This window comes from Protomyctophum bolini (assembly GCF_963924005.1).
Source record: "Protomyctophum bolini genome assembly, chromosome: 16".
Taxonomy (NCBI): Eukaryota; Metazoa; Chordata; class Actinopteri; order Myctophiformes; family Myctophidae; genus Protomyctophum; species Protomyctophum bolini.
In genome coordinates, this window is record NC_137877.1 from 25043863 (window position 1) to 25058392 (window position 14530).

A 14530-nucleotide genomic window follows, 5' to 3' on the forward strand; every position below is an offset into this window, starting at 1 on the left:
GTTTAACTAAAACAAACATTAAACCTGTATATATATATATGTATATATAAAAATGCTCAGGGTTAATAATGTATCCATTTGTAACTCAGCGAATGTACAAATTGTAACGTTTGTAGTACACTCTTTTGTTTTCCTGGAGGATTAAGTGGACTAATCTGATATTTAATTGATATAGGATCTAGAGCTCAGTCATCCATTTTCAGTGTGAACACGGAAATAAACTGAGTTTGTGTTCAGGTTCATTCCTCGGTCAACTCTAAAGTAACTGGAATTCTTAAAGATAACTACTGTACTGTATGTTAAAATGGTCCTTATTTTGAAATGTCTTTGTTGCCATGGAATTTGCAGTGTGTCTTCATGCTTCCCGGAGAATGAACACGCCACATGTCCTTTCCTCTAGTGCAGGGCTACTCAACTTAAGATGGCTCAGGGGCCACTCAGAGAAATACCAAAAGTCCAAGGGACGCAAGCCCAAATAATGTTGGTACTATATTGGATTTTTTTGTCAGTGATTTTCTAACACACTATGAGTAGTCTAAAAATTGAGTAAACACACAGAAAACGGCCAACATTTCCATCTAGGAAAGGCCAAACCTCATTGAACAAAATTATTGTCATGTCATGACATGGAATGATTGATAATGAAATTAGTTCAGGGCGTTACAAAATTAGGCTTTTATTAAATGCTCATATTTTATTAAACACAACAGAGAATCATGAATATCTTCCAGTGACATTCAGTCACACTATACTTTACTAATTACTGCCTACAAATTAAAGCGAATAGTTTCATAAATAGGCTAAATCACGTTTGATTTGGGCGACATCTATTAAAGAGGAGGCAGGAGAGAGACGACATACATCGGGAACGGTAAACAGTAAACACTCATGTCTGGCTCGTATGGAGGTTCTGCTGTGTGCAGACAGTCGCATGGGCATGCATGGGTGCTTGTCAATGAAAGCGTTGTGCTATTTTCACTTGATAATTCCAATTGTTGAGAAGGCACATACGGTTGTTCCGAAACAAGCCAAGAGGATCTTCTTTGCACAAGCACAAAACATGCTGTTTTCTGTCCGCGCCCGTAACTTGTTTGCACTTCCTCATATGACGGTACACTTTTTGTCAGCAGGTAGAACAAACAGCTCAGTAGCGTATGATCGTATCATGTAGTTAGAACCTCTAGAAATGACTTTTCCACACTGAAAGCAGAACAAAATATTTTTGATATGACCATGACGGGCCACACAGACACGCATGCGGCCTGCAGGCCGCGGTTTAAGTAGCGCTGCTCTAGTGCCATCTTTATACCATATTAACTAGGGATGTTAATTGTTAATCGATTAATCGCTGTTAAGAAAATCTTCAATTAAACATAACCGTTAATAAATAATAGAAAATTCAGCGGTTCTCTCATTTGGTGGTTTTCTGTGACTCTAATACTGTCTGCGCGTGCATGTGGCCGAGGAATGCACATGTGGTCTGGATAAAAAGAATCCCCCCCCGCCATCTTGTTAACTAAAGAAACGTCTCTACTTTTGCATTTTGTGATGTGACAGACAAGACTGTGCACGTTTCATTTAATTTTATTCCTCATACAAAATGAATATGCCATTGCCTGGCCCTATATCTCAATTGGTGAAATAATTATTTGATTAAGGAATATTATATGCCTTTTGTATTCTTTCTGTATCTCTGTATTCTCTATCTCTTCTGTATTTTTTTTAAATTCTGCTTATCAGCTAACCGGTTAATCGATTGATAAGGTTATCAAAACGAATCAATTATCAATTAATGAATTAATCCCTAATTTTAACACTTACACATGGGTAGATTGCTATGAATCTGGCTGAGCTCATTCATAACCCTCCGGAGGTTGAACCCTAACTGTTGGGAGTAACCCCCGTGACCTTTCCTCTAGCACCACAAAATGTGAATTTTGCAACATAATAATAATATAGGAAGATTTCATTGTGAGATTTACTGGTTTTGTGGACTTACTGCTAGGGCTGCCATATCCTTGTTTTCTGTTCTAAACGCACGTAGTAGCGCATTAACCACAAACACTTCAAATTATGCAGAGGCTGTCACTGTCTTCAAGAAAAAAGAAAAACAAATGTACAGAGTTCTGGGCCATTCCCCAAGACAATATACCTTTTGACCTTTTGACTTTTTTGCATAAATGAAGGTAGTCAAATGCCAACTCGAGCCTTGTGCTCAATGCCAAACATATCTGTAAGATGGTTCAAAAGAATAGGACCTTGGATACATTGTTTTCCTCGTTTATACAAGACGTGTTCTCTCTATATTCCAGTCTATCTCTCTCTCCCCTCTCTAACCCCAATTACTTTCTATCTTGCATGGATACTTCTGTTGTCCTACTCCCCGTCATCAGTTTAATCAAACTGTCAGAAAGCTTTTGGAAGTCACCTCAGTTACTCTATGGCGTTTTCATTTTAGTAATTGCTTTCTTGGGAGCATAATGTAATGCACTTATGCACCGTCATACAACAGTGTTTGTTAAATGTTTTAAATAGCTCTATATTCTGATTATCATTGCTATACAGTGAATGTTCAGTAACGGGAATGCCCATGTCTCTCCAGCTCTTTATTAAACAGAAAATGCATTTTCAGGTCGGGATACTAATTTCATCTAATCAGGATTAACAAGTGAAATTGGAAGTGATGACAACAAAATGAGCCGGCAAAATGGAACTCGAACACTATTAACACAACGGATTTTTAGCACCTTCCGTTCCCTGACTGAGCATAGACATGGTAACGCCCGCCTGCCTCTGATTGGCCTACAGACACTGTCCGTCTTGACTGTCCACTGAGGTGGATAACGCTATGCTGGATAGTCTGATCTCTGCTGCGAGGTGGTGGAAAATATTAATATATGGTATCGGTATGATACAAGACTGCCTGTAACTTGTACGTTTTATTTTTATAGAAGAGGCAAACTTTTTGCCCACCTGAGTATTTATTAAAAAGCAGGAGAGACAGGGAGACTCCTGTTACTGAACAAACTATGGCAATGAATTATATCAGAATATGCTTTAACTTTTTAATAAAAATGTTTTAACCAGAACATATCACTTACTGTACCCGAACTTTAAGCACGAAACACTGTTGTATTTCGGGCTTAAATGTGACACCGCATGCATGCTTCTACTGAACAGACAAGTTTGTTGGAGCCCATTCTGTAAGCTTTCCCACACAGTATTTCACCTTTGGTGCTCTTTGAATACACACAGCAAAATCCCTAGTGTCCATTTAACTCCGATGAGGTTACATATGGAATAGAATTGACCCGTACCCTTTCCCATGATGCATTGGGTTATGCCCTTCAGCGTGTGATAATGGCCATTTGGCCCATTTAGGTAGGGGGTGTGTGTGGTGTCATTCTGTTAGTGCACTTGGTGGTGAGGCGCTGTGTGTGTGTGTGTGTGTGTGTGTGTGTGTGTGTGTGTGTCAAATAGAAACATGTCATGATGAAGAACTAGTATTTTACCCGCTACTTTAATGTAAGTGAACGCTTAAGTGGTCTGCTCTGCAGCATCCATAACGTAAATTACCATAAGGCGTATATGCCTAGAATAATTGTATGAATATTGTTGGCATAATGGTCCGGAGGGAGGTATCGTTTGCACTACCACTCTGTGAAAATGGTGTGAAATCTGTGTTACAGCTGGTGAAAATTATCTTATTCTTCTTATTCTTCGTTTGCAATCACTGAAATCAAAATACAGCCTACCATGAGTCCATTCACTGTCTATCTCTGCTGCTGTTATGTGCTGGACAAAAGGAAGTCTCAGCCTCAGCTCCACAGTGTTTATTATATTAACCCATTCAGAATGTTAACCCCTGTTGGTGTTATAAACATTATGTTATACTTTAGCTATTTAAAAATAGCAGATCTACAGTAGTGCAAATCTTTTAATGTATTCTTTCAGAGCGAACGTTTTTAACTCAAATCTTTGCTTCTGGGAGGTCCATGGAACAACATATTTTCAGATGGGGTCGGCAGCCAATTACAGATATTGTTGGGGTTCCTTGATATGAAAATGTTTGAGAACGACTGACATAGAAACATGGGTTTTTAGAAAACTGTCAGGATTTAGAAGGCCTTTGTAGAATCTGGTCTAGGGTCTAAATGGATTAAAACAGGTGGCTAGCGCACATCCAGTCCCTCGCTGGTGCTGGACAAAATATGGATGCATAGAGAAGAAAGAAGTCCACACACAGCCTCAGCTCCACAGTGTTATTAAAACATCGACATTCTATGAGTCACAACGTTTCGGCCGTAGCTGGCCTTCATCAGGTGACGTGATGAAGGCCAGCGAAAGGCGAAACATTGTGTCTCATAGAATATCTTCTGCTGTGACCTCGTTGCTGTCCTGACGAAACCACCTAACTCCATTCTTTAGTTTTTTTTGTTTTCTTTCTCAGAAATCAGATTTATTTTTCGAACAAATGAAAAGTACCTCCTAACTCCACTTAAGCTGTAGGTTTTTCTTTTCTTTTTTTTTGTTCCTGAACATTTTGGAGTTAGGTGGTTTATTCCAGACGGCAGAGATATACAACATAGTATGCAGTAGGATACTGTATACTACAGTATATGTTCTAGATACCATTACTGGTATACGTTATGTACGCACATGAGTTCAACACACATGAATATTACTATGATTATACAACCCTTTGAGATCAAAGACCAAAATATATTATGTATATTGGCAACCCATTCCATTTTCCTGGGAACCGCTTGAATGACCTCCCGTGGGGATCCCACGATTCACTACAATGAAAACGGATCAGCTTCACTGATGGTCTGTGGCTGTACACAAAACGACGAGACACCCCCAAAATAAGAATGTTTTTAATCCTTTGATGATGAATTTCTCACAGAGTTCATGAAAACGTAACACTCTAAAATCCTGCATTAATTTATCCATTTGTAAGTCAAAGTACCATCCAAATCCTTCTTATACAACAGACCGTTTTCGTAATATGCTGTGTGACTCCCACACTGTATGCACTTGTGTCCAGCGGAGCCACTGAAGCCTGGCTGTTGCAACAAACAGGGAGACTTGTTTTTCTTTTGTTTGGTTGTTAATTTATTCACCTCACCAATTACACCCCAGTGCTAACGGCAGCCGTTACAGTATCTCTGGCGCTTTTGCACTCCACTCAAGTGGTTTTCTATTAGTCATTCCTGCACAGTAAAAAATCCTCTAAAGAGTGTATATATGCACCCAAATGGACGCCTGCTGCTGCCAACGGCGTGGGATTATCTTAACTCATTAATGTGAAGTCAAACCAGGCTTTATTTGAAAATCAGATTTCTTCTGTATGATTCCAAAAAATATATCTCCAAAAACATTTCCATACAGATATGAAGCGAAACATTACATATACCATTACATTCCAATACATGATTCACCCGACTAGTAATCCAGTCGCAGTGTGCCGTGGGTTCGACTCCCGAGCCCGACGCGGCCTTTACTGCATGCCTTCCCCCATCTCTCTCCCGTTTCCTGTCAGCCTACTGTCTGTCCCTTCAAAAAACCAATAAAAAAAAAAAAAAAAAAAGTATCAAATCTGCAATATAGTAGAAAGTACAGTCATTATGCAGAATGTCCCATTTCAAGTTTTCAAATGTATAACAATAATTTGAAAATAGCAGATTTACAAGCTCACAATGCATTGCGAGCGACACATTGTGAGCTTGTAGATCAGCCATTTTCAAATGGTTGAAATGTATACAGGGCCGAAGTGTTTCATAATTATATGTTTTGTAATAATAATCAAAGTAAGTAGTAGTAACAAAAGTTTTCAAATAAATGTAGTGGAGTAAAAGTACAATATTTGCCTCTGAGATGTAGTGGAGTAGAAGTAAAAGTATTGGAAATGGGAAATACTCAAGTAAAGTACAAATACCTAAATATTGTACTAAGTAAATGTACTGTTACTGTCCCACCACTGTTGTGTGGCGTGCCCCCCCCCCCCCCCCCCCCCCACACACACACACCCTCCATGCTGTTTCTGCTGTGGTTCTTTACAGTCAGAGTGTTGCCTGTGGGAGTTTTGTGCACGAAAAATTGTTGATCTTTAAGCTCATAACGATCTATGGGCCTTGTTTTACCATCCGTTAGCTGTTTTTAGCATCCATCGCTAACCACCGAAAGGTCCCATGTACACTTTAGCATCTTTAGGGCTCAGATTGAGATAAAGGACGATGTTTGGAGCTTAATAAAACTTTAACTTTACCTCGTGAGTAGAAAACAAATGTTTACATCGGCAGATAACGGCCCGGAGTGAAGCTATGAAATGGAAGGTTATCACTTCCGGTTCACCGAGAGAGTTCACGGCTCTCTAAACAGTCATTTTCGTGCATTGGCTCCTGAGTGGAACCATATAATCGGTAATAAAGTCAAATCACGCTCTGTGTGTGTGTGTGTGTGTGTGTGTGTGCGTGCAGTAAAACTCTCCTGGAATGTTCTATGGATTATATTCATGCCATTTCTTATTCCAAATGGTTGATAGCAAATGTCCCTGTGCGTGAATGTGTGCATGTGCGCACGGCACGCACGCTTGTGTGAATGAAAGTCTGTTAGTTTTCTGTTTAAAGTTCTGTGTGTGCTTGAGCCGTTTTTACAAGGTGTGTGTCTCTATAATAAAGAGTTAGGAGAGATGACATCAGCAGGGAAGAGAAGGACAGGCCAGAGGGACAAAACAAATCTAAACAAGACACTCCACAATTATGATTTATGTCTTTCATTTTGCTCACGATGAAAGCCACAATCTGAAGTGGAAATGACAGTGTCCAGGTTGACATGGATGTTTACACACCAGCAGTGTCCCTTGAATGTCACCGTGTCTGACTGAATCTCCATGTAAAGCTCTTGAGGTCGTCTGAGCTGTTCTGACCTCCGGTATCTTATGCTTAATTTATACATTGTTGTGCATCTGTGCCGGATGCTGAAAATAGCATTATCTAAAATCTCACAAGCTTGTAATGCAGATCCTTGCAACAGCTCTCCTGTTTATGTTGGTGTAGTTAAATTTAGGGCAAGGAATAACACAATGAAATGTCCATCTGTGTCGATGGCTTCGCAGGTAAACCTGTTTTCTCAATGGACACTCATTTAGCTTTTAACACTTTTTATGCCCTGGAATTTTTCAAAATAAAGGCGCTAGAATGCCCAGCAGATGAGGCAGATTTTACTCTATAAGAGTAAAATCCCCCAAAACCGGGAGGTGAAATGTTCCGTTAAATGTTCCATCTCACGCTACCTTGTCTGATCTCTCTTTAGAAGCGTTAATATTCCAAACGAGATGCTTGGATAAGTCAGAAATTAGGACGGAACATTGGCGTTCTGATCAAAACCTCTGTAGCGCCGTAGATTCAGAGATAATGTAAATACAGGAACATAATCAAACGAGTAAAGCAGGTGAACTAGCCCTCATATCTAAGTGGCCTTCATGAAACTGGAATGTGTGTCTTCTGATATCCTCCTCTTTCACCTCTCCGTGTTACTCCTATTCACAGTCCTGGGATTTGTATCAAAAGGGAACAAAGAGGAAGGCTAATCGGCTTAACGGCCAGTCGTCAACAGCTGCCATATTTATAATGAGGAATGTAACAAGCGGAACAACAGGGGCCTTTAAAACGTATGATCCCCTCAACCAACGCGTGCATGTGCTCATTGCCAGAGATGTAGTGAGCCTGCAGAGGTTATGCCAAAGGGGTGTGTGTGTGTGTGTGTGTGTGTGTGTGTGTGTGTGTGTGTGCGCGTGTGCGCGCAGAGGTCCTCTGAGGTTTGTCTTCCTCCTCCTCTCTTCTCTTCTTTTCCTTCCCCTGCCTGCCACCTTTACCCTATTATCCCTCTGCTCTCCTCTGCCCCACCACTTCCCCCTTCCTCCACTCCTGTCATCTTGACCGCTTTGAAGCTCGGTCAAGTCTTTTCTCCACCCTGTGGCCCACCTCAGTCTGGCCATGAAGTTGCCTTTCAGAGCACATTTCTCCCGGCGTACATATCAGTCCCTCTGAAGACATTGCACTGCAAATACTAGAGCTCCTGCACATAATATGCAGGTGCATCAGCAGAGGGATAGTTGTCGTCTAATGAATAATTTGAATCAGACTCAAACAAACTCAACCTGCCGCCCTCAATCTATTGAAGAACCATGTTGTCATCTCAGCCAAAACTTTAAATATTATCTAACCAGGAAGGGGCGGCTACTCACAGCTGTGTAAGTGGTGGGGTCGCAGGGCATAAGCCCTTGGAAGTGTGCTCTTGTTTTTAAATGTTAGGCGAAAATTTTCCCCTTTTTGTCGTTATACCTTTCAATCCAGAAACCTCTTTTCGTAACATTAGCTGTTGCTAGATAGCAACATATGCTAGATACTAGCAACATATATATATATATATATATTTTTAACATTGAATAAAAAGTTTTTCCGAAAACGTAGGTCAGGATTTACAGGCCGTTTTTTCGGCCTCTGATCTAAATGGGTTAAAAGCAGGGAGTTTATTTTAAAAACATGTTTACTTGACACCATCAACACAGATGGGGACTTCGCCTATATCTAAATCCCGGAGCGGTTGCGCAAAGACCCGCCCGGCAGCACTGTTTAATGCAATGTATTTGTGTGTGTTCTTTTTGTTGAATTACTCATGACAAAGTTGTAAAAGTCAACAGTATATGTATATCCATAAAATAAGCAAGCAGCACGCTAGCAGACAATACACTAGTACTGTCTTTCAATCATTGTATTATTATTATTGTTATTATATTTTCACAATCTAATACACAGATACGGCGGCTACTTTCTAATGTTTTGATAATTCACGCGACAGATGTATGCATATGACGGTATAGAGTTTCATGTGACGAGCTTAAACTATAGTGTATTTAATTAAGAAGAAGATGATCAGGTAATGTAACTGTGAAAATAATAATAATAAAATGATTGAAAGACTGAATTAGTGTATTGTCTACTAGCTTATGTTATGGATATACAGTACATACTGTTGACATTTACAACTTTGTCAACTTAAATACTTATACACGCACAAATAAATTCCATTAAACAGTGCTGCCGGGCGGGTCAATTGCTCCGGTATTGGAAAATAAGCCTTAGCGAAGGGCTAAAGCTGCTTGTTGGACTATACCTGCTTCACCTCTGTCATTTGCACCGTTAAAATGTGATGGCTGTGCCACACAATCTTATGGCGTTATGGAGTTTTCTACATTGACAAACCTTGATTTGGAAACCAGTTCCATAGTTTCTCGGGGTATCACCATCGTGTGACAATGTCAAAAATGGGGCGGAACTGGGGCATATGACGTCTAATAGTAATAGTAGTTGTTCTTAGCAGTTTCTCTGCATTCTTGTACATCCTCTCTCTCTCTCTCTCTCTCTCTCTCTCTCTCTCTCTCTCTCTCTCTCTCTCTCTCATTTCCCTTGGTGACAACTCTCATCCCTGGTAACAAAACAGCAGCCCTCAGGAATGTGTGCGTGACTGTCTACCAGAGCTGTGGTGTAAATCAGCGGACTGATGTCAGTGGGAGAATTGGATGTGAAAGTTCATGTTCCAAGGGAACACGGACACGGTTTAATTACGCTGGGCCCTATGCGGATGAGGGAAGATGGTCACGATGGTGACAGGAGAGAGAGGCGACTCGCAATGAAAACGGGAAGAGTGTGTGTGTGTGTGTGTGTCTCTGCGTGGGTGCGTGCATGTGTGTTAGGAGGTGGGGCACACAACGAGGTAGAAACATCAAATGAGAGAGACACGCCTTTAAATAAGAGGAGAATGCTGGAGCTGTGTATCATTTAAACGTATGGTGTTGTCTGGGAGTGCTTCAAATGCAGTATGGTGTTGCTATGTTTCAACTCTCAGTAGTAAAATAGCAAAACTAGTGGCGTAACCGTCTGGGCACCCGACTGGTAATCCAGTTGCAGTGTGCCGCGGGTTCGACTCCCGAGCCCGACACGGCCTTTACTGCATGTCTTCCCCCATCTCTCTCCCGTTTCCTGTCAGCCTACTGTCTGTCCCTTCAAAAAAACAATAAAAGAAAACGTGGAGATTTGCTATTTCTTGGATAATGGGGGAAAAAAAGTATCCAGTGAATGGCTACCATTTTCTTTCATCGTGCATCTTCTCGTATACCGGTACTTGGTCTCACGTCATCCCAATGGAATTGCTCCCCAGTCACATACAATGCCTCTCCGCCTTTCCGCTGAGACATGCAGTTTTGCTCTGTAGATTGAAAAACGGAATGTAATAATGTCTACATTCTAACAAAGTCACGGCAGCCCAAGTTAATGGAAATGCTATCCACAGCCTCTGGATAAGAAAAGAAAGCATATGTGCCCAAACGCAGGAACTAGATGGACTCTCTCAGGACGACACTCCACCCCTAATGTTTTTAATCAGCCTCATAGGCCACTTTGGGTAGATTTATTTTCACCAAATTAGGTACAAAAGTGATGATGAGCGAGTACACATTTGTCTCCATTGTAACTAGGGCTGTGAATCTTCTGCTATCTCATCATTTGATTAGTTTCCAATTCTTGGGGTCACAATTCGATTAAAAATGTATCTTAAAATGATTTAAAGAACAATCGATTCTCATTAAAAATAACAATCCCAATCAGTTTTATCTAAATTATTTTTCAGATAGTTTCTGGACTTTATCAACCAAGAAAGAGCAAAAATATAACAAGAAAGAGCAAAAACATAAGAGAGCATCAACTACAGTAATAACAAAGACAAAAGGAGCAACTAAAAAAGGAAACGGACATGCAATGATCTAGGTAAAAACAATGCTAAAAAGGTGTGTCTTAAGATTTAAAAATGTCCAGATTCAGAGAACCGTAGATCCCTTGGCAGGCTGTTCCACAGCACAAGAGCATAGTAGCTAAAGGCGGCTTCTCCATATTTCTTTGTGTTAGGGGTCTGGAATCTCTAGGAGACCAGCACTAGATGATCTAAGGGGTCTGCCGGGCACATATTTAGGAAGCATTTCTGAGAAATAGACAGGTGCATTTCCATTCAATGTTTTAAAAACAAGTTAAATTAATTTCAAATCTATTCTTGAATGTATAGGCAACCAATGCAGGGACTTTAAAATCGGTGTAATGTGTGCTCTACGTTTGGTCTTTGACAGCACGTGGGCAGCTGCATTTTGGACTAGTTGTAACCGATCAATAGTTGTTTTTGGGTAAGCCAGACAGGAGAGCATTACAATAATCGAGCCTGCTGGTGATAATACAGTGAATGAGTTTTTCGGTATCATTTTGGGACAGAAATGTTCAGACTTTGGCAATGTTTCTCAGATATTTTTGTGGTGTTTCTGATATGTGCCTCCATGTTCAGGTCACTGTCAAAGATAACACCAAGGTTTTTTACTTCCTTGGTGTGAAGTGCTCTTGATTTAAGGTGTGCTGAGGGGACGTGACCAAAGAAACGCAACCATAGAGCCCTACATAGCGCACAGATATTGGTTCAGATAGTTGGACTGGTCCAATTTCCTATACTGTTTGCCCCCTCTCTCGTTCTTTCAATTAATGGGCTCTATATGAACACACGTCATTTAAAAAAAACTTGGGTCCTTGAAATAAAGTTAGAGAACCTCTGTACACTAAATTGAACAGAGCCTTAATTAGTATAATCTGTAACAAGGAAGTAGGGAAGCGGCCCAGAAGTAGGAAGAGTTATTCTGTGTGCATATAGCCCATTGCATTATTTATTTTTGACAGGTTCATTTCTACGAAGGGCAAAACATGAATTGCCATTGCTGTGAACGTGCGAGTATTAGCTTGCGGGATACAGCTACAGCCCTCCCTGGGCACGATGGAAAAGCCATTAACAGCGTGTTAAAAACACAGGATGGAAAAGACATTAGAGTACGGATAATCAGAGCCCAAACAATAACAGCAAAAGGAATATACAGGGTCAAAAAAGACATTACTCTGCAGCACCCACAATATGACAGAAGTGTTGTTTTACTGGCACAGACCTGATTGCTTCTGAGCCATAAGTACTGCAGTGCCGTATTTCTAGATTAAAGGTCCTTGCAGACTGATGTGTTTTTTCGGCAGGCAATTGCCGATAACTCCATCAGTCTGCAAGGACCTGTAAGTGTAGTACACCTCTGGCGCCAGGCACACTATTGAAACAGAGAGAGCGATTTCTTGTCAGGCGCCCAAGAGTCTCTTACTGAGAAGATGCTCTGTCGAAAAGTGCTTCTACTCTGACCTATAATGAGATCTTACATCTTGTGGACACTTAAACAGCAAATGGTGCATTTCTATAGCCAAAGTGCTTTACATAGATTGTACATTGCATTCACATTCACACATACTGTACATTCATACACCGATTGCGGAGGAAACCATGCAAGGCACCAACCTGCACATCGCTAGATTTACACTCTCTCTGTTCTAACCTGCATTTGTTTTTTTATTCCTTTCTATAGGAGGAGTTTCGGAATAAAGTTCAAGATTACATCAAGCACTATGCCAGATGATAGACACATGGAGCCTTGTTACCTGCCTGCAACCCTCCGCAGTCAATCAGCCAATCAGCTCCACCTCGCCTCCGCTTGTCATCACGTCCCCTATTAACGGATGCCCTCCACACCTCCTGCCCCACCCCCTATAATCTCCTTGACCAATCACAAGCTGACCCTACAACCCTTGAATCTAAATTTCCCCGGGGCTGGCTTAAGAAATATAAACATAAAAAAGAGAGAAGAATAAAACTGAAAAAGACAGACTTAAGAGAAGAAGAAGAAGAAAAAAAGCTTTAATTATGCTGATTGATTGGATGAGTGTTGGGTTCATGACAACTTCACCTGTCCAACCACAGTAGCAACGTCCAACGATGTGGCGCATATCCCTCTGTGTCTCTGAGCCAATCGGAAGTGAGCCATGACGACATGCAGCTGAGGGATTCTGATAGGAACCCCCTACTGGGGATGATTTTAAAATGTGCACGTATAGCCATTGTTTAACAAACGACGGAATATGGAGAGAAAAAACAAAAATCAATATCTGTTATGGTGTTTTCTCAGTTCTAGTGCCTGCCATGTTTTTGTTGCTAAAGAGAAAATGCACGTGAGCACGCATTTACACACACACACACACACACACACACACACAGTGACACACACAGTGGCACACACAGTGACACGTACACACAGTCACACACACACACACACACACACACACACACACACACAGTGACACACAAGGGATGGTAAACACACTCATACCCTGATACCCATGGATGGATGCAACCATAACAAAACAACCAGTCACACACACACCCCTTATCTTCTATAAAAGGCTGTATCCCTACCAACACCTCTCTAGACAGCAGGTGAATGATGAATACCACCTTGTCCTGTCCTATCCATCTCACACACACACACACACACACACACACACACACACACGCATCATGCAGTACGTACAGAAAACACACTTTCCTCAACTCTGGTCTATTCACAGGTCAACTTTAAAGATGGAGTACTGTTTTGTATGTGTCTATGGAGTTAACATTACTCTAATAGACCCCCAGGTGTGGTTATAAATAATATTCAAATATATGTCTTCCCTGTGTATTTTTGGTTTCTTCCTGAATGCTGAAAGCCTTTTGGTGCGTTTAGACGGGCAAATGAAACGCTGCGAAAACGCTTCACAGCACGCGTCATAGATGCTTCGTATCTTCATGTCGCTGGCTTCCATTGAAAATGAATGGTAGAGTCGCTGGCTTCCATTGACAATGAATGGTAGAGTCGCTGGCTTCCATTGACAATGAATGGTAGAGTCGCTGGCTTCCATTGACAATGCATGGTAGAATCGCTGGCTTCCATTGACAATGAATGGTAGAGTGTATTGCTTAATCTGCCCATGTGAACGCAACATACGAGTCAAAAGGCCAAAAGTTGTACTACTACAGCACTTCTGCTATGTATCCCTCTCTTACGTCACATTCAGAGACATACTGTACACACTCACCATAGCCACCTCTTTTTTATATAAATACTCTAGTGGGTGGGAGGTCATCCATACTTGGTGTTCTGAGTATGGATTTAACCCTGGGAGTATACACCAATAGTTAAATCAGCACTCAGGATTTTATTGTGTGTCGCGAGAGAGTTCCCATGTTAGGATTTATATGTGTTTTTTTGGAGGGCTCCCTCCCCCTTTCTTTCTCTGTACTGTGTGTGTGTGTGTGTGTGTGGGAGTGAGGGAGGGAGAATTTGTATACAGTATGTGTGTTGCTTTGCTAGGGTCAGGCTAGCTCTGTGCCTACTGTAGTGTGTGAGCGCAGTATCTCTGATACATTGAACATTATGACTGTCCTCACTCTGTTCAGCTTTGTATCCACACGTCTGCATGAGGAAAAGTGTATGTGATGATCTACCAGTAGTGCATTTTACTAAATTGTTTGTGTGTGTAGGGGGGGGCGGGATGGATGTAGAAATATATGGGACACGAAGGTGTTC

General features: G+C 41.1%; 1 protein-coding gene across 2 annotated transcripts in view; it reads left to right on the forward strand.

Annotated features, from left to right (window-relative positions):
• ube2f (ubiquitin-conjugating enzyme E2F (putative)) overlaps window positions 1-13627 on the forward strand; it is a 58814-nt gene extending 45187 nt beyond the window's left edge. For both annotated transcript variants that reach the window (XM_080785372.1, XM_080785373.1), the window contains exon 10: window positions 12494-13627. In XM_080785372.1, coding sequence (XP_080641498.1) covers window positions 12494-12544 — 51 coding nt within the window. In that variant the 3' untranslated portion in view covers window positions 12545-13627. The remainder of the gene's footprint in view (window positions 1-12493) is intronic.
• Window positions 13628-14530: the final 903 nt, after the last annotated feature.